General features: G+C 46.1%; 1 protein-coding gene across 8 annotated transcripts; it reads right to left on the bottom strand.

Annotated features, from left to right (window-relative positions):
* Positions 1–148: 148 nt before the first annotated feature.
* On the bottom strand, positions 149–18,467 carry CABYR (calcium binding tyrosine phosphorylation regulated). Of its 8 annotated transcripts, none has more exons than XM_027575866.1 (7): positions 17,957–18,284; positions 16,576–16,613; positions 15,667–15,839; positions 15,514–15,567; positions 4,580–5,827; positions 1,936–2,539; positions 149–536 (listed from the first exon to the last, which is right to left on the bottom strand). In XM_027575866.1, the coding sequence occupies exons 3-6, from the start codon at positions 15,812–15,814 to the stop codon at positions 1,941–1,943; spliced, it is 2,049 nt and encodes a 682-aa protein (XP_027431667.1). In that variant the 5' UTR covers positions 15,815–15,839; positions 16,576–16,613; positions 17,957–18,284; the 3' UTR covers positions 149–536; positions 1,936–1,940. The 8 variants fall into 8 exon arrangements, with proteins under 8 accessions (XP_027431667.1, XP_027431669.1, XP_027431668.1 ...); XM_027575864.1 differs by lacking the exon at positions 17,957–18,284 and adding an exon at positions 18,334–18,449 and having other exon boundaries at positions 150–536; XM_027575865.1 differs by having other exon boundaries at positions 150–536; positions 18,017–18,284.
* Positions 18,468–20,886: the final 2,419 nt, after the last annotated feature.

Here is a 20,886-nt window from a genome sequence, read left to right as displayed (position 1 = left end):
GGGGGAGTGGCAGGCAGAGGGAGAAGCAGGCTCCATGCTGAGCAGGGAGCCCGATGCGGGGCTCGATCTCAGGACTCTGGAATCACGACTTGAGCCGAAGGCAGACGCTTGACTGAGTCGCCCAGGCGTCCCAAAAGTGGTTTCTTAATCTGATCCTCAGTTACTGAGTGTCCTTACCAAGAAGTCCCTGTGCTGCCGTCCGCAGGACCCCGGAGCCAGTGGTCTCTGGGTGAGTATTCTCGGGAGGGCTCCGCTAGCCGCCTGCCGGGAATGCCAAACAAACTCACCGAGTGGGAAGACCCGCCTAGAAAGCCGAGTAGCTCTGCTAGTAGAGTGGGAATGTTTTCTTCGGCGGTGCATACAGAGTTGGGAAAGGCTACACCTGTCTGAAAAGATTACAGGCCTTTGGTATTCGATTGTCCTAAGTTACAAAATAAGAGCACAGGGTTTTATGCTTGCATGAAGTTTATTGACAAAGTACGCTCGGTGGCAGACTCCACCTTGAACGTTGGCTCAAACGGCATCATTTCCAGCATCTGTTAGAAATGTAAACAGTGAATTGTTTAATCACAAAACCGAACACGTAAAGTGAGCGGCAGATCAGAAATGGGTGGTCTACCCTCCCATTACTAAATTCTTATCTAGTCATGTAGCTGTCTGTGCATTTGCACTGAAGTGTCCCAGCATTTCATGCTGAAAACAGCCATTCTGACAATTCCACTTAAACTCTACAAAGGCAGAGAAGGGCATATGGAGCTAAGATTTGATAATGGAGTTATCTCCCTAAATAATGTCCCTAGAGTACTTGAACCTGCCTGTGAAGGAAATCTAGCTTTTGCCCATCGGATATTCAGTGTGAAATTCCCACACATTGAAGTAACTGAACTCACTGGGGTGTGGGTTTGACCCTTGCATTGTACCTTCTTGTCTCCCTGCTTCCTCTAGTGACCTCCTCCCGCCTTCTAGGTCTGTCATTCTTCTGTCAACCCCCGTGTCCTACGGATCTAGGGGCCCTGAATCATATGCCCCCCCCCCACAGCTCCAGCGTCGTCTTAGGGGCCGTCCCCAGCTCCTCCCCACCAGCATCATTTTGGCCTCCTTGCCATGTCGGAGTCCTGCTCTTTCTAGCCCTAGGCCCGGTCTGTACGCTCCCTGCAAGGCTGGTTCCTTCTTGGGACTCAGGGGTCAGCTGACATCTGGGCCTGACCACCCTAACAAAGCAGGGCTGTGTCAGCGTTGTTCTCCTCACCATTCTTAGCATGGTGTCCTGAACCCTCCAGCCCATCCCCCCATGGAGGGGGAGGTCCGGGCCTTGCTCTGGCCACACACAGGGGGAAGGTTGGGATGAGCACAGGACAGGGCATTGGGTACTGGTGGGACGAAGAACTTAAAAGATGATTTGTGATTAAAGGGTCTGATCCAGGTAATGCCAGTTGTTTTGGCTCCTTCGGGTGTTTCCAACCTGCCCATGCTGTAAATCTTCACTCTCCAAGGGAACAAACCTACTACAGTGACAGGGTGCTCCACGGCATCTCTGACTTCTCACCTCTCTCTCCAGTTGGCCGAAGTGCTCACGTCTGGCCCCTGCTCTGACCCACCCCTTCACCTACCAATTAGATTAAAAGTTCCTACCCAATGTCTTTTTTTCTTGTAAAGCCATCCCTTTTTAGCATCTTCCACGGGGCTAGCTGAACCACCAGGTATTCAAAGGTGATTGAGTGGATGGGTTCGTGTCTTAGGCCCCAAGTCCTCAGTGTGAGTCATCCTGGTGCAGTGCACCTACTGTGCATTTCTTATTAATTGGGGGTAATGAACTTGGGAACCCCGACTCTGCACATCTCCATTCAATTTCCATAAATATCTCTATCTCCAGGTCAACAAATCAAAGTACTAGTGTGTTAAGGCCCACATATTATGGTAGGAAAATTTACCTACCATTTTTAGGTTTCTGCTCTGCGAACATGGGCAGTAGTCACGGTTATTTCTCCAGCAATACCGTAACTTCCAAAGGGAGTATGTTTGTCACCCGATCCTGAACCTTTTTTGGCTACATCTTCTACTGGGAATGCAACAGAAAGAAAAACTGGGCTTTGTGGCCTGGGGACATCTTGTCCACTTGGAGGAGGACTACCATTCTGGGGATTTGGGGTATGTTTCTGGAATTTCTGATCTGCAGGAACAGCAATGGGTACTTGGACTGCAGCATATCTCTTCAAGGCATCTGACTGAGAAACAACAGCATGTCCAGGAAGAGGTTTCCAATCCTGAGCTTCCTGAACATTCGAGCCTACTAAAATAAAAGGTGGGGCACTGGTCGTCTTGCTATCGTCCATCATCACGTAAGTTGGAGAAGTAACTTTCGGTGGCTGCTGCAGAAACTGTGGATCCTTAGGATTAGATAAATAGAGGGTTGCTTGGGGGAAAGGCCCAGGTGCAGGTGGCGGTGATGGGCGACTTTGTTGATTCATATCAGTTAGACAATAAAGGGTCCACATGTTAGAGTATGGTGGTGGTTGTCCTGCTTCGCTTGCTGCTATGGCTATAAAAAAAAAAAATTTGCAGGCATTAAAGGTTGGTCTCTGTATCAGGCACTATGCACAGAAATGTCTTTGTAAATTTCCTTTACATATAAACAAGCCGCTGTGGTAGTAACATGTGCCATAAAGCGTGCTATAGAGAGGGCTCAGTCGTGTTTGGTAATGTGAAAGTGAGGCTCTCTGCCACTGGAAAGTGAGGACAGGGTCGTGCCAGCAGGTGGCAGGGGCGCTCGGGTTGTGCCGGAAGCAGCAGTCTCATCCGAAGCCGCCGGTCCCGGGGCGGCCAGCTTGAGACGTAGCCACCATAGCGCCCACACACAGGACGTGGAGGATCCACATTTGGGGCTTGATCCAAAAGAATCAATTGAAGTGTGTGTGAAGCCAGTGAAAAAATGTTAATGCATCTGCATAGTGACTTTTTCTTTACTAAAGTCTGCACGGGGCGTCATCTTTTGGTCACATTATCAGTTATCTCTGGCCCTTCACAGGCCCCATAATCTCACATTAATTGGTCACCACACACAGAACATCACATAATCTAGGACTCAGAACCCGAGAGAGCACCCTCTGTAGGCAAGGCTTGAAATCATAGGTCCTAGGTGGCAGTAAGAGGCTGGTTGGTCCCAGAGGGGTTCTTGCAGGGGGGAAAAAAAAAACCTTCTAGGAGTGCCATCCGTCTGCTTAACACCAAGGCATCTGTGATGGCAAGTTTGACTTGCCTAATGAAGACAGTACTGTCTTGGAGAACTAAGTCCCAGAAGATGGGATGGAGGCGAAACTCCTTCCCGACAGGAGTAGCATGGGGCCCAAATTGTACTGAGTTCACCGTTTGAACACTGGGCCTCGCATCACTGGTGCAGCTTTTCTTCTTCCCCAGTAAAGAACAGAACACTATGCACATGATTAAGTTGGTAAGTTTTCAATAGCTTCAGATGCAGTCAATGGATCCTTCTGCAAGCCAGTTAAAAAATACGTACGAGCCTAGTCTTCCGTTTGAAATCTCCACGTGGTGCTTTAGAAAAAGGGCGAGGCACTGGGGAGCGGGGACTTGGGGTGCCACTGCCACTCCCGCCACAAGGGGCATGCCCGTCCCGCGTGCCAGCTCCCAGCGCTGCCCTCAGCCTTTTCAGTGGTGCAGATCCCGTCACACTGCCAGACAGAATTTGATCCCAGAACACCTGCTTTGGTAACACTTGACCCGTTCCAGCTCTGGGAAGAGTCAGCGTGGAGAGGGTTTCTGCAAAAGGGAGCGGGGAGGTCGGCTCCATCTAGCCCTCAAAGGGAGGGGGCGAGAGGGGGGCAGACCTAAGTCCCCGAGTTGGAGGGAGGGAGAGATCAAGCCAGGTCTGTGTCACGGGCAAGCCCGGGCGATGTCTGGCAGCCCAGTAGGCGGTGGGGTTCCCGCCCCGTCGGGGTTGCTGACGGGGGTTGCTGACGGGAGGAGGCCAGTCGGCTTAGCTGCCGCAGCCCCTGTGCTCACCCGGGGGACAGAAGTGCGGCCGAGCCGTCCGCTCCGTCCAGCTCTGGGGCTGCCCCCGCGGCTGCAGGAGCCCCCCCCTACCCGCCCCCCCCCCCCCAGCAGGGAGCCAGGGCTCCCCGCACCCGCTTGCAGGGCTCTCTCCCACTGCAGGGCGAAAGCAGGGGCGACACACCACCATGTCTCTCCGGAGGGCGTTGTGTGGTTGGAGGTTACACTCACAAGTGAGCCATTTCAAAGCAACACACCCTGGGCCCACGTTCGCAACAGATTTGGGGCCTGACAGGAGGCTCTTCAGGTTTTTCACTCCGTGTGCTCTGTCCGAAAGTGCTAGGTGACCCAACTGGGAGGCCAAGCTGTGGTGATGTCACTTTAAAAATCACTCCTCTCATAAGAGTAAAATCTCAAGTACGACAAGGCCTTTACAGAGGTTTGCCATCTTACAAGCTATTGAAAATGGAGCCTTTTGACCAACCTGGAGGGAGCCCACGTCCGTGGTTAACCTGAAATACAGAGGTCACCTGAAAATGTCATTGGTAATTTTGTAAGTATCTGGTTTTCTTACCTGGCTCCATCAAACCTTGTTCAAGTGCTGCTTCCCCTTGTGGCTTGGGTTCGGGTTCTGGAACAGGAGGGGGGGTACCACCAGCTGCCCTTCCCGGCGCAGCCGAGAGCACTGCAGTGGTAGCTTCCCCAGAGAGCATGAGTTTGACCTCCATCTCCTGGGCTGCAGAGCTTCCCGGGGACCCCTGCCCAGGGTTGCCAGGGACTAGGGCAGTGAACTCCATTTCAACGTGCAGAAGTTTTTCAGAGCCTACTGCTTTGGTGGGGCCCTCTGCATCTGGGAACTGTGCAGGCTGGCCTTTCAAAGAGGTGTTAGGGGGCAGAATGGCTGCTCCTGCCTCCACATGGACCGAGGAACAATTCACATCCTCCTCCAGCGGTTTTACCGAGCCTACAGGTTTCTCGGACACGCCTGTGGCGAGTGCTACAGGAATGGGACTAAGTGGTGGCTCATTTGCTTTAAGAGAAGCAACGCGATCAGTGAAAGGGATAACTATGTGTTCTGGTATTTGCTCGACATAAGTAACTCCTTCAGTCACGGGCTCTTGGTTATAGATAGATGATATGTGAACGAATGAGGTGACCTCAATATCGGCCTGCAAAGGGACCTCGGGAGCTTGATCGTAAGCAGGAGGGTCTTGTTCATCCTGCAAGGGGAAGGAGGAAGCCGCTGCTGGTTCAGCCTCATCGTCTTTAAGTTTAGAACCCAACTCTACATGGACAGCCGTTTGGCTCAGAACCTGCAAGGCTGCCCCCTCTGCAGAATACGCAGGAGTGGCTGCCCGGGCATCTTCAGCAGCCTCTGAGCTCAGCACCTCGTTGGAAAACACAGGCATACTCGTGGCCACATCCACCATTAACACGTCAGACTGATCAGAATGAACAGATGCAACTTTACCTAACATCTGAGCAGCAAACTGAGCTGGGTCTGCTGGGACATAAGCAAACTCGGGTGACGCGGCTGCTGGAGGTGGTGATGAGGGTGGGGTCATCCCCTTAGGGGTAGACGGTTTCGAACTGGAACCACGAGCTGCTTCGGGTGTCTCCTCAGGTTCCTGGAGCACCTCCGAGTGAACTGATGGGAACTGAGTGGTTTTGTTCATAAACAGTGGCCCAGCAATATTGTCCTCATCTGTGTCCGTAGATTTCTCCATCCGTGTAGGTTCTTGGGAAACTGTAGACGTTCCTACCTGTTTTTTCATACATTCTGCTTTCTTCTCTTGTGTCGTTCCTTCTGACCACCTCTCTACTAAAAAAGCCAGATGGGTTAATAAGCAGATATTCCCCCCGCCTCAATTTTAAAGCAGTAATAGGTTGAACTTTCAGATGTCAGGACACAGAAGGGTTTTGCCCAATTTCAGCACCTGTGATTTAGAGTGGGTACTGAAACTTCCCTGTCCTTACCCACTCAGAAGACACCTCAGCTCATCTCAGAAATCAGGGACTACGTAGCACTGTGACAAAACGGAGTCAGATACCACCTTCAGCTGGTCCGTGTCAGGGGGAAAGACCATGACTCTGCCTAGAACGAAGGAAGCTGGAACCCTCCATGGAAAAAGTTCCTGATCTAAACTTCTACACAAAACCCAAGGGTTCTGGGAAGGGGGGTTCCATCTGAGCAGTAAGTGATCTGATCTTCAGCTGATGGAATAGCTTAATGAAACAAATGCTGTCATGTTAATAAAGGCAGTGCTCAACTTAAGACAACTGGTATATAAAATTTAACAATGAGTGGGAAAACGGGGCCTATAGGATATTTTGACATTAGGAAACATCCTGTAGTCTGACCTAAAAATGGTAGCACTTGCTGGCGAGGCATGACAATGCAGCAGCCAAAGTCGAACTGACCCAGACAAGAGGGGCAAGAAGAGACCTCTGGATCCGTCAGCGGATTACCTAGAGGAGCTCCTAGGGCGGGGAAGATGCTGTGAAACCCTCTTCTCTGTCTGCGCCCCACACCCTCCCTCATCAGCCACTTTCACAGCTGCTTGCTCTACTGTGCTTTTTCTCTTGGGGAAGCATTTCCTGTGTATCACAATGACATCGGCAGGAAAAGCAGAAAGTGGGTGTGTTTGAGGTTGGTTCTTACTCCTCGCACACTGTCTTTATTCCTCGGCTCTGACCCTCCTGGGGTCTCACTGCATCGCCAGGGCTTCACAAGCCTCTTCGTGTCAGCTGGGCCCAAACCCACCACCCCCAACAGCACCCCGCTTCCGAAATCCCCACTCAGTTTCTAGTCTCCCACCAGCTTTTCCCTGCCAAGCGTCAAGCTGTCCTGCACACACAGGCAGCTCGGGAGTTGGCCAGCAACCCAAAGGAAATGGCTTTGTAGACTTGGGGGGGCTCCTCTGCAAACACCCCCTCTCTGATGCTTTGTTGCCCAAATCCCAGCCATAGTAGTAGCCCCAAACCCTCCATTTTCTCTTCCCAGACACCCACTTCCACTCTGTGCTGGGCCTCGCTTGCCTTGTGCAAGAAGTTGAGAAATGCTGCTAGGGTGAAGAGGGGGCTCACTTTCCGTGAACTCCTCCCAAGAATCCAGGCACTGGACTTTGTTTTACAGAATTGCTCCAGCTTTTATGATGGTCGATGAGAGGAAGCTAAGTGTGATAGCAGCCCCTCCATCATAGCTGAGAGTGAAAGATCTCTTCCTGCACTGACTTTCCCCTAGCACAGCATCTGGCAATGGGTAGAATTGAAAAATTTGTAAAGTGAAATAGTGAATTGGACTTTACGGATAGGTGGGATTTGAAAGGTGCGGAGCGACTCCTGGAGAGGGAAGTAGCAGAAGTCAGAAACCAGGCGATGACAAGCTGTCTGGCTGGTGCAGAGAGAGATGGCGGCAAAGGGAGGAGAGATTCAGATCACAGAAAGCTTTGCACGGTCTGGTCTTGGAAGGGGATCAAAATTTATGACAGATTTGTCAGAACGCATTACTTGCTCTATTTGCATTAAAATGCTTGTCTCCAAATGGCAAAATTTACTTGATAATAGGTTAAAAATATTTAGCCCTTCTAGATTAAAGTCTCTTTTGGTTAATTATTCAAACTTTGGGGGCTATTTATCAAAGTTTCGCCCACTTCTAAAGAAGGAAGCTGAATGCTAGAGTCAGCTCTGGCTCTGACCCACGTTGCTCTTTGCTGGCTCTCGGGTGGCCTCGAGGAGAGCCCCCGCTCCTAGTGCTTGGGCTCTAGGCGTTAGTCCCTGATGTGGCCGTATTCACTTAAGGTTTTCCACTTTGTGGAAAATGGGCCTGTTATTTCCTGGGAGATGCCCTTCCTAATTTAATTTGGTCCTCTTTAGCATCGGAGGCCTAGCTGCCAATTTTTATTTTGTCCCCAGCTTGGACAGTATGTGCTATAGCTCTCTGCTGGCAGGGTGAGTAACGTCACTTTGTCCCAGCCCGATTCCCTGCTAGTCAGCACTCCGGGACTATCGGAACACATCTGGACCAACTACCAGCCACGTACGGGCCCTGGGACACCAGAAATCTCATCTGTGGCCCATCTGAGAAAGACTCTCCATGATTTCTAATCTACCTCTTCACATTTAATTCTTTTATTCAACACTTGCTGCAGGTCTGAGCATGACAATTACAGCACAGGTGCTGAACGTAAGGTAGCATGTGTTATGCTAAATGCAGAGCCATGCTAACCATGCAGCTGCTCTGAGAGGCCCCCGGGAAAGCAGAGCACAAGCCTTTTGGTCAGGTTTTAGAGCATTCCAGTCAGAGATTCTCCCCACCTTCCTTATAACCACTTTCGGTCTCAGCTAGCACTTCGTGTGCACTCCCCACGCCCCGGCACCACAGTCCCACACCAGGAAGGACTTCCTATTTCCCTTCCCTTTGCAGCAGGAAATGAGCTTATATCCTATGGCATATATAAAATAAAAACTTGATTCTGGTAGCTTTGGCTCTTAAAAGTCAGCTCTGGAAATTCCAAGAGAATCTTCTCTCAACAAAAACAGGCTCCTGAGAAACTCCGAAGTGTTTCTTACTATGAACTTTGGAAACTCACTACTGAGTAATGACTTCCTATTCACATTTCCCCTAAAGCAAATGAATGCTTCAATGGGTAGAGATGGACGGAGCTAACAGGAACAATGGGAGGCTACCTGAAATCAATATACACTAGTTTAATATTTTTCAAAAATATCCCTGTGACATTGAAGAGTTTGGATTTTGTGAACAATAGGGCGCTAGCAAATGTTCCTGGCGAGCAAAGAGCTACACTTAACCGTCTCCGGTCCAAGATGTTCTTCCTGCTCATACTGACTCCAGCGCCCTAGTGTCCCTGACCCCACTGTCCTCACTTACCTGGTCTGCCACATCGGCTTCCTCCCTTAATCCGAACCCTGTATTTCTGCCCTAGGCTGCCAATGTGACCCCACCTCTTGACTATACCATTGACTGGTTCCATGATTTATTTGCCTTCTTTCGTATGGACTATTCCCCAACTGATTAATCTTACCACAATGGAAAACATAAATGACCCAGATCCCCCTCCCAATATCACAACCAGATAATCATTTGAACCTTTTTTAAACTTAATGAAATTCTTACCTTGGTACAAATTACCACCCTGCCTAGGCAAATAGGAGACCTTAAGAAATAAAAAGGATCGTTTTGGCACACTACCCATCCCTGTTGAGGGAATCAGTATAGCCTTACTTGACAAAATGCCCAGGAAAGTGCAGACTAGCACCAGAGCTTCACACAATTTAGTATAGATTGTCCTGAAATTGATACATTTCTCATTTACTTAAGAGAGAATAGCCACAAGTATGTGTAACCAACTGTGAAAATAATGCAAAAAAATAGAATTTGGCATAAGAATTAAACTAAAAACATTATGAATATTTAATATGAATAACTCAAGACATTTAATGATATGCATAACTGCTGTGGTGCTGCATAGAAATTGAAATTGGGCCCAATGATCAGCAGCAGTGCATGATTATAATTACAATTTATGGCCAAGCCAAGAATGTCCAGGATCAGTAAGAAAAGTTAACAGTTTGGGGTGCCTGGGTGGCTCGGTCGTTAAGCGTCTGCCTTCGGCTCAGGTCATGGTCCCAGGGGTCCTGGGATCGAGTCCCGCATCGGGCTCCCTGCTCAGCAGGAGCCTGCTTCTCCCTCTCCTCCCAGCTTGTGCTCTTTCTTTCTCTCTCTGTCACTATCTGTCTCTCTCAAATAAATAAAATCTTTTTTTTTTAATAAAATCTTTAAAAAAAAAAAAGAAAAGTTAACAGGTTAACTCAGTTGGGCTAGACCTTCTTGATTTTTCCAAAGAGTTAGCTATTTCCTGCCTTTGTTGGAAACGGGACAGGGCTGATACTAGAAACTAGACTCGGTTAAGCTGAGGGGGATGGAAGGGGATGGTGTTGAGATCTCGTCTGCATGGGGAAACCACTGTCCTACCCTCACTGAGTGGTGAAAAAGTGAACTAGCACAACCTAGCACAATCTGGCTTCGGGTTCTACACAAGAAGGTGACCGGAGAGAAGAAGTGAAAGAGGAGGAGACACTATGGGGAAAGGGAGCTAAAATTCTTCTTTACTCTTTCAGTTCAAGAATTTCAAGTTTTTCCAGAGGAATCATAGAATGTTATTTACTATGGAAAGAGCATGAGTTACGCTGCTAGGAAGATCTAAGTTTCGATCCTAACCCTACCAATTAATATTTGGAAGCTTACAAGTTTTTTAATCATGCCCAAGCATCAGATTTCTCTTAAGTAAAATTGCAATGATGTCACCTACTTATGAAGTTGCCTTAAATAATGAAATATTTTGTAAGTATCTAGGACAAAATATCTCATTTTACTGCATTTCACTTTATTTCACTTCACAAATACTGTATTTTTTACAAATTGAAGGTTTGTGGCAGCCCTATGTCAAGCACGAATAACTGGCTGTTCCCCCGTCTGTCTCCCTCCCTTAGGGCCTAATTCCCAGAGACACAACAATATTGAAATTAGGCCAGTCGATAACCCTATAATGGCCTCTAAATGTTCAAGTGAAAGGAAGAGCCACGTGGCTCGCACATTAAATCAAAAGCTAGAAGTGATTAAGCTTAATGAGGAAGGCATTTGAAAACTGAGGCCGAAAGCTAGGCCTCTTCTGCCAACCAGTTAGACAAGTCATGAATGCAAAGGAAAAGTTCTTAAAGGAAATTGAAAGTGCTAACCCAGTGAACACACAAATGATAAGCAAAACAGCCTTATTGCTGAGATGGAGAAGGTTTGAATGGTGTGGATAGAAGATCAAACCAGCCACAACATTCCCTTAAGCCAAAGCCTAATCCAGAGCTAGGCCTTGACTCTCTTCAATTCTGGGAAGGCTGAGAGAGGTGAGGAAGCTGCAGGAGAAAAGTCTGAAGCTGGGAGAGGGTGGTTCATGAGGTTTAAGGAAAGAAGCCGCCTCCATGACATCAAAGTGCAAGGTGAAGCACCAAGTGCTGATGGAGAAGCTGCAGCCAGTGATTCAGAAGCTCTGGGATCATTAATGAAGGTGATTACACCAAACAATAGATTTTCAATGTAGATGAAACATTCTTATATTAGAAGATGCCATCTAGGACTTGGACAGCTAGAGAGGAGCAGTCAATGCCTGGCTTCAAAGCTTCAAAGGACAGGCTGCCTCTCTTGTTAGGGGCTACTGCAGCTGGTGACTTTAAGTTGAAGCCAAAGCTCCTTTGCCATTCTGATAACCCTAGGGCTCTTAAGAATTATGCTATATCTACTCTGCCTGTGCTCTAGAAATGGAACAACAAAGCTTAGAAGACATCATGTCTGTTTACACTACAATTTACTGAGTAGTTTAAGCCCACTGTTGAGACCTGCTGCTCAGAAAAAAAGATTCCTTTCAAAATATTACTATTCATTGACAATACACCTGGTCACCCCAAGAGCTCTGATGGAGTGGTACAATGAGCTGAATGTGGTTTCATGCCTGCTAATATATTGTACTGCAGTCCATGAATCAAGAAGTAATTTCAACTTTCAAGTCTCGTTATTTAAGAAACACGTTTTGTAAGGTTATCATTGTAAAAGATGATTCCTTGGATGGATCTGGGTGAAGTCAGATGAAACCTTCTGGAAAGGATTCACCACTCTTAAGATGCCATTAAAAACATTTGTGATTCATGGGATGAGGTCAAAATATCAACATTAACAGGAGTTAAAGTAAGAAGTTGATTCCAGCCCCATGGATGACTTTGAGGGGTTCCAGACTTCAGTGGAGGAATCCCTGCAGATGTGGTGGAAACAGCAAGAGAACTAGAACTGGGAGCGGAGCCTGAGGATGGCACTGCTTTGCTGCAAGCTCACGATCAAACTTGAACAGATGAGGAGTTGCTTCTTATGGATGAGCAAGGAAAGTCCTTTCTTGAGATGGAATCTACAATCCTGGTGGAGATGTTGTGAAGACTGTTGAAATGACAACAAAGAATGTACAGTATTCTATAAACTTAGTTGATCAAGCAGCAGCAGGGTTGAGATTGACTCTAATTTTGAAAGAAGTTTTGTGTGTAAATGCTGTCAAACAACATTCATGCTACAGAGAAATCGTTCCTGAAAGGAAGCGTCATTCGGTGCAGCGAACTTCACTGATGTCTTATTTTAAGAAATTGCCACAGACACCCCAACCACCAGCAACCACCACCCTGATCAGTCAGCAGCCACCAACATCAAGGCATCTCTCTGGAAGCTCAGATGGTAGTTAGCATTTTTTTAGCAATAAAGTATTTTTTAAAATTGATACATACACCTTTTTTTTAAACATAATATTGCGCATTTAGTAGACTACAGTATGGTATAAACATAACTTCTATGTGCACTGGGAAGCCAAAAGAGTTCATTTAACTGGCTTTACTGCAATATTTGCTTTATTGTGGTGGTCTGGACCAGAACCCACAATCTCCAACGTATGCCTGTACTCGGTAATTCCATTCCTCTTTCCCTTCATTTCCTACCTGTGACATAGTAAGTGGTAGAACTTAAGAGACAACTCTTTTGCCTTAAAAGATCACCTGAGTTTCTAAAATCCCCTCAATTAATGGTTCAGTGCTATTAATGAAGAAACTCTCCTGAGAAGACTGAAAAATGGGGGCACTTTCTCTGATTCATCTGATAGTGAGATCTGGTTCATCCAATTGCAGAATTAAACCAGGAAGTGTTTCACAGCATGAGCTGCTTTGGAAATGGGCATAATGTGGGTCAAAAGCCACAGGGGAGGCCTGGACAGAGCCAGGGCCACCCCAAAATTCCTAGGCTCTGGAAAATGAGGGAAGCGATGAGAGAACAGAAGTAAGAAAATTTTGCTCTCGGGTCTGGTTCTTTTCCTCCTCCCTCTTCCATCATCTGAGTTTACATGAATTTTTAAAGGCACTGGGGAGAGGGGTAAACACTACTGGTCCTATAAAGAAGCCTACCAAAAATGGGCTTCATTCCAAGAAAAATCCAGGATGAAGTGTTCAAATAAAAAAAATGATATGTGCAGGGATGTACTGTGGACATAAAACAAATTGTCTTTCATGCTCACATCTGATAGCCGGGAGATGAGTGGGGACCAGGGCACCAGGGATGCGAGTGAGCCTTTGCCCCACATTACCAAGTGCTAATACCTGATGCTGCCTTTGGGTTGACCTCGCCTCATGCTGAAGAGACCGAAAGACCAGAATAAGAGTCAGCAGACATAGTCTTCAAAGAATGGTCCATGTTCCCATATTGCAAATCACGGAAAGCCTGGGTGAGCCACAATCCCTGGGACCAACAGAGCATGTAGGGTATTAAAGGTGCCACCATCCATACCTAACACAGGGATCCACATAAGGGAAGTGTATTTAGAGGAAGCAAAAGATGCCACCTGTTCTTTCCACATTTTTATTGTAGAGAACCGAACCACCATGCAGCCAAATGTGCTTGGCACTCCCACAGGAATAGCAGTTGAGGAATTAAACCAGTTAGAAGATAGGAGGATGTCATTCAGGGGAGGAGAAGCCCTACCAAATGGAAATCTTATGGTGTACATCCCTACACAGTCCCTCTTTAGCCCAGAGTGATGCTTTCCTGGATGTAGATGGGACTTGTGCAGTCTCTCTGATAGGACCTAAGTTAATGGACACTGTTTGCCAATAAGAAACCAGTTGATATGACAATAAAAGGCAGATAAATGAGCCAAACTGGTATTAGACAGTAACAAAGAACTCTATTTTCTGGTCATCTGGTCATACTTTCATGTTACCTTCCCATCTCCCCAGTAAACTAGAACAAGCAACGTTCATTCCTACTCTACTACCAAAGAGCAATCTATATCTACAACCATACGGGAGCTCACTTTTAGGATTATCTGCACGTTATATAAATTGCCTTGGTATCCGCAGTTACCGGAGAAGAAAAGTATCTCCCTCTTATTCCCTCCATCGGAAGTATAGCTGTTCCACTAGTTCAGTCTGTTAATTAAACTAATCCACATTAGTTTAGTCCACTTGCTAAGTTGAATGGTGGGTAAGTTCCTGAGTTACCTCCCCCCATAACGATTCACCAACTTTACCACCATTCTCAAACATGGGAAGCCTGCTCACTCCCGGGCCTCTCAAACACAGCTCCTGGTGTAGAGGGCATGAGCACAAGCCCATGATTACCTTGACTTCTTGGGAAACCAACCTAATAGGGAAGGGGAGAATGGTCAGTGTTCTAGCACTTGTCTGTATATCCCGCTGGTGGCAAGCAAATCCCAGACCTAAGTCCCGTGGTAAGCTGAGAATGCCATCAGGACCCTGCAGGGAAGCAGTCAGACTAGAGAGTAAAATATTCCTGAACGACAGCGCTTCACTCTCCCTTCAAATGCTGACTCTTGCTCATTTTAGTCTTGTTTTCTGTTTTGGGTATGTCTTTCACTGCATATCCAAATCCTCAATTTTTACATTGTCCTAGGTTCTACTCCTGACTTCTCCCTAGCTTGACTATGTACTGGCATCACCAAACTGGCAGAGTATAAACGTGGCTCAACCTCACTGATCCTACCTTTTCTTTCTCTACAGTCATGCCAAAATATTGGCCAGCCAATGAGGCAAAAATTATTTCCTTATTTCCCTCACTGACCATGAGTCTCTGTTTTCTCCACAAAATTCTGCCAAAAGCTTCTTGTTACCATTCTTTTAGATGTGGATGCCTGTCCCTGGGATGACCAATTTATCCCTTTACTTTGATCTTCCCATCATGTAAACTCTGCCTTTCTCTTTTTCCCTGTCTCTTCCGTCAATGCAATTTCATGTTGTCATGTTCACATAGGCGTTTACACATATACACATAAAACACAACTTCTTTTCTAAGCAGAGGGATGGCCCTAGGCCACAGAGATGGGCTGGAGAAGACCATTTTCTAGGAAAAACTTCTCTTCACTATCTAGAGACTCTTGGAACAGACAAGATGGTCAGTAACCCCTAATTGATCTCCTGCCCTCCAACTGGACTGCAGTTAACCTATCACAGGGAGGAAAAAAGAAAAAAGGATGTTTCTTTGTTTAATAAAAAAAAAAAAATCTTCCAAGAAGAATGTTTATACAACTTTCCTAGGTAGTGTAACTCATTATAATTTGAGTCTTCATTTTCTTCAAAGTTCAGTGTACTTCCTTAAAGATGGGGACATTACAAAGGGTTTGAATCATAGCTTATCCACACTGTTCGAGGTCTCATTGTACCAAATGGTTTGCAGGAGATGAGTTTTTCCTATATTTGTTTTTTAAAGATTTAAAATCCTCCAAACTATCTCCAGATTTTTTAAAAAATGGATCAAATAAATAATCACACTGATGGCTTATTTTTAACAAACATCAGTGAGATTAAACAGAAAATATTTATGGGCATCCTTCTTCAGCTTAAATGTATGGTAACAATGATGCACTGTATTATTGAACTGTTACCACTTGTACTTACCTTTAATCTGATGAAATTGTTTAACAAGATCTTTTATATCCAGAGAAGTATTCCCTGAAGGAATAAATACAGGAAATTAGATACATAAAATGCCCAATTTAAAATGCCTTCCTTTTCAAAGCAACAAATATATAATCTAAAGGAATAACAAACCTTCTCTAAACACAATAAGTTCTTTAAAGTAAACTGCTGCGAACTGGGTGATGTTTGGCGGGTTGGTTTTGAGAACGGCCCTGCTGACTCCTTCAAGCAGAGTCTTGAGGCCATAAGGTACGACAAGTCTGGGCTTTGAAGAAATCATTTTGGCAGGATGTCTGTAATCTCAACTATAATGAAGAAAAACAAAGTCTTATATGTTTTTTATTAAAATGTTCATGAGTTAACTATAGTTTCTTAGAATAGACCTATGTCCTACTGAAATTATTAGCTTGAGTTTAATCTCTAGGCATTTATTCTAGCAAAAATGGGCTAATTCCTCACACACACACACACACACACACACACACACACACACACACAACCAATAGCTTATTATGTGCAGATGAGCAATATGGTACTATTAAAGAAACCCATGGGGAAAGCCCTGCCAAGAACTCTAGGATTATATTAAAAACAAAGAAGGAAAAATCAAACAACCAAACTTGTTCCTGCGAAATTCAGTAAATATTTTATACAGTACAATTTCAAGACAGATGAATCAAGCTCATGTGTCTGTGTCTAAACAAGATCCTTCCAAACTACCTGGGCACTGGCTTTTCTATGCCTTCATCAAATAGAAATGTAGAATTGGGTTTTTCTACAAGAAACTGTCTTTTTCCTCGTATTTCTAAATCTATCCCTGGCACATCGATCAGCTTTCAGTATACAATTTTTAGCTTTAAATTTAATTTTGCTTTAACATTAATCAGAATAGGGATGTTACTTGTGGTATCATACCACCCACCGCCATATGCCTTTCTTCCCTCATATCCTCCCTTAACCTCTGCCCCTGTTTTCCTCTCTCTGCCCCTCCTCCTGCCTTTCTGGATTTTAAGTGCTACCAAGGGTAGTGCATAGTCTCACCTGCAATGCTCAAGAGTCGCAGAGGTTGCCATTCTAAACTGTGTGTGTGTTGTTTCATTGTAGAAAATGATTTAAGGAGGTTTATAAATACATGTAAAGAACAAAATTAAGTATTTAAGGAAATGAGTTCAGTGGTAAGGGCAAAATTATGTTAGGAAAATATGATGAAGCTACAGGTAAGGTTAGTATCCCACTACAAGCCATAAGCCCTACCCTTTGATAGAGATGGGGTGTCATATCGGCCCCTGAGCTACCAGACATACAAAATAGGAAACAGTTGGTTAAATGATTCATGTTTCCTGAGATTTAAGGAAAAAAAAAATCAGTTGCCTGGGAGAATCACAAGTACTCTGAACACGGAGACCCAGGAGAAATTTCGCCTACGAGTCCTCATAAAGGGGAGAATAGTGCGAGATAACGAATCATGTCAACAACATCCCTACAGTAAAGAGAGTAATGAGTTTCATGGGGATAAGTTGCACAGTTTAGTCATAGTAATTGTCAAAGCCAACCTCTAATAAAAAGTAATGTGTCATAGCAAAATGCTGAATATTTAAAAGTGCATTTCATCTTCCCAAAGGTCAGGGAAAAAATGAATCTCTATTGGCCAAAGCAAAACCTTTGAGAATATAATTAAATGTATTGAATCCTTTAATGAAAACCTACTCTTAGAGTATAAGTCAATGGGACCTTTACAAAATTTAACCATCTTTAAAAAACTACTGGAGCAGCTTTGGCAAGTCCACATGCTAAACGTCAAGGGACATAGGCAGTAATTGTATGTATGATCCACATATATACTTACACTATATTTGTGTGTGTGTGTGTGTGTGTGTATACGTATATCATTTTTTCAAGTACACACTTTGCACTCCAGTGAGAGCAGATAGTCGTGTTCGGGTAAGTGGCTTACTAATAGCCATGATGGAGCTACCAAAACACCCTTTTCTGCAGGCAGTTAGCAGTTGATGCGACCAACGGTGGCGAGAATGGCCATGCAGTGATCCTATTGGTTCTTCAGCGCAGGTGGTAGCCGCGCCCCCACCCACACCAGACTGGGCCGGTGCGGGGCCTTTCTGTGCCCTGGGACCTGGGATGCCGAGCATCCTACAACACAGTCCCATGCAGAGAACAGTCCTGAGCAAGTTGAGAAATCCTGGGACACCAAGCATGACTACATCAACGGGTACTCTCACACACCTACGTTGAAGATGGCTTAAAAGTGACTGCGTAATTCTTCCCACATCTCTCCTTTAAAGATTGTCAAAAACAAGTTTTACGACCCCCGAAGCCCCCGCGCTGAACCGTTAACTTCCATTTCACCCACTCCCCCAGGGCTAACGCCTGAGCAGGACAACGGTGCTGGAGGCTGAGGACGCACCAGTGGGGGCTGGTTGGAAACGTCCAACAGTACACAACCACTCATTCCCTCAAGACCTACGCTGGGATCTGTACTTGGTCTGCCGTTGGATTTGTTTGGTGGCAAGGGCAGTGAAATGGGGGAGAGCGGGCGTCCCGGTACCGCGTCCACTAGCTCAGGAGGCGCAGGTGGCAGACCCTTCGCCTGGGATCCGGGAGCTCCGCCACACTCGCCGGTGTGGGCCTGCCCTTCCCTACCGGCCTCCCACTCCGGAGGCCCTCCGCCTTCCCCAACACTGGAAGAACCGTCCACTGAGCCCACCGCGCGAGGCGCCCCGAGGGCCTAACTGCCTCCGGCGCCGCAGGGTGGGGGGGGCCTTTACGCCAGACTCGCCCCACCTTCTTTCCGGCTATGCTCTAAAGAGCTTCCTCGTTGCCCCCTTGCCGGCGGCTCCTGTAGGAGCGGGCGCGCCCAGCGGGGGCCTTTATACCCCTGCGGACGCCGGGCCGTGCGTCACAAAGCCCCTCCCTCCCGTTGAGGGCCCCCGCCACGACGGAAGGAGGCGGAGCCTCGGCGCCCCCAGCCAATGGGGAGCAGAAGGGGACAAAGGCTGGAACTCCGCTGGGCGGGCGCGCCTCGAGTTTTCTGACAGAATAGGAAAGGGCGTAGGGAAACTGGCGTTTTCAAACGGCCAGGAGTCAGTCAAGGCGACGGCCTCTGCGCTTTTGGTCGCTCAATATAAAATAAGAGCTGTTGTAGAAGGAAAGAGAAATAAGATTTATGGCAGTTCTCGCCGTCACCGCCGCGCCTCTTCACACTACTCCCTCAGCCCAACATAATGTTACTTTTCAGTCACCTTTTCGAAGAATTAATGTCACGGTATACATGACAAACACTAGTATAAAGAGAACGACTAATTTCATGCAACACAGTACTTTCCCTTTTGAGAAAAATCCCGTGGAAAGAGAATTTGGCACCAATCCTGAAGCTTCCAGTGTCCGTTAATTCGGGTCTTGCACAACCTCGGGCACAACCCGTCCTCCCCAAACCACACTGGCAGCAGCCCGCGGCCTTTCAGACCAAAGTGAGGCAAGGCGGACTCCTCTCACCCGCTCTCTCACTAGGCAGGCTCACAGGTTTGTGCTGGGCGTTAACCACCACCATAATCATGAGGCCCAAATTCCAAACAGGCTTCATTGTCATCCATTTTCATATATTTAAAAAACAAGAACCACTGGAAATCAACCATCAAATAACATCTTCGGGGCATCTATCTGATAAAAACTTTTTTTTTTTAACTCAAACAGTTAAGGCTTCCAGAGCTCTTAAAAATAAGGGGCAATGTTAAGGCTCTGGTCTATGCATCTATGATGCACAGAACACTTTCTATGGATATTAATTCATCCATATAATAATTACTGAATGCCCCTTATGTGGCAGGCTCCCTCTTCTCACGAAGATTATATTTTAAAAGGAGAAATGCTAATTTTACACTTTGAGTGTGATGACAGGTCTGCAGATGGTACATTTTTTTGTCCTTCATCCCTACCCCCAGCCCTGCTTTGGTAGATAGAAGTGAAATGAAGCTGTCATGATTTCTGATGGTTTGGTTCATAATACATTTAACCATCAAAGATAGAAACTGACCTACTAAAAACCCCAAGTACAAACCCCCTTTACGGTGTCTTCAGGGAATTAGACACATTTATGCTTATGTAGCCAAACCTTAACAGGCCATCTTGGACACACAGGTGTTAGGTACCATGCAGAATATCTGAGACTCACGTCAAGCCCTTACTCTTTCCACATTTCTTCCATAAGTGTTTTGTCCAAGTCCTTCTGAAATGCAAATTGTTACAGTGAAAACATTTAACCAAATATTTTCAAACCACCATTTGCTGCTTTGATTTCTAGAACTCCTAATGATTCTATGTGGTTTTACAATCTTCTTGTCCTTCCCCTTTCAGTCACTAGGGATTTAAAGGCAAAATGCAAATCTACTTTGTTTTCCATTGCTCCCTGCTCCCCACCCTTAATTTACGGAATTTCAAGGTTCTAGGTTGGACCTCTGCCTAATTCAAATCTCATTTAGTCCATTTTCACCTGACGACATCCTTCTTTAAAACTCAGCTCACAGGGCACCTAGGTGGTTCAAATGGTTAAGCATCTGCCTTCAGCTCAAGTCATGATCTCCAGTTCCTGGGATTGAGTCCGTGGGGCTCCCAGCTCAGCAGGGAGTCTGCTTCTTCCTCTCCCTCTGCCTCTCCCCCTGCTTGTGCGCTCTCTTTCAAATGAAGAAATAAAATCTTAAAAAAAAAATAAAAAAATAAAACTCAGCTCAGGAATATCCTAGTTTAGAAAGCCAATTGGTTAGAAGCATTTCCTCAGTGGCCCCACGATAATATACTCTAGGAGCACAGCCTTGCTATAGAATTCTGTTCCTGTTGGTCTCATCTCTCAGCTTTATAAAATACTTAACAAAAGATGATAACCTAGGGCAGCGTTTCTCTAATTTAGACCACCTGAATTAGCATCATTTTTAGGAGCTTGTTAAAAATGCCTTCCTAAGCCCTATCTAGTACCTCCTGAATCAGATTCTCAAAAGAGGGCTGATTCGTAAAACTAGAATTTGTGAACCACTGGCCTGTGATTGGAGAAAGTGTAACCTAGAGCTCACTCAGGTCATAATACTCCCAGGCAACTAGAAGCTACAACTCAGCCCCCTTACTAGTTTTCACAAGAAAGCCAAGTACAATGCACTGAGTGATTTACACTTTATAGAAGAAGGGGCACATCTTCTATGGACGGACTTTCCATCCTCCTGCTCCCCCCACCCCCCGCTGTCTTTTTCTCTTTCTGGATTTCCTCTTCCTAGCTTCTAAGTCTCCTCCCTCTACTATGTGTCTTCTTAGGATGATTTGAGCTTAACCATTTTTTTTTTCTACAAAATA

This window comes from Zalophus californianus, chromosome 14 (genome assembly GCF_009762305.2).
Source record: "Zalophus californianus isolate mZalCal1 chromosome 14, mZalCal1.pri.v2, whole genome shotgun sequence".
Taxonomy (NCBI): Eukaryota; Metazoa; Chordata; class Mammalia; order Carnivora; family Otariidae; genus Zalophus; species Zalophus californianus.
The sequence above is the reverse complement of the archived record's forward strand: the minus strand, read 5'-3'. Positions and strand labels throughout refer to the sequence as shown.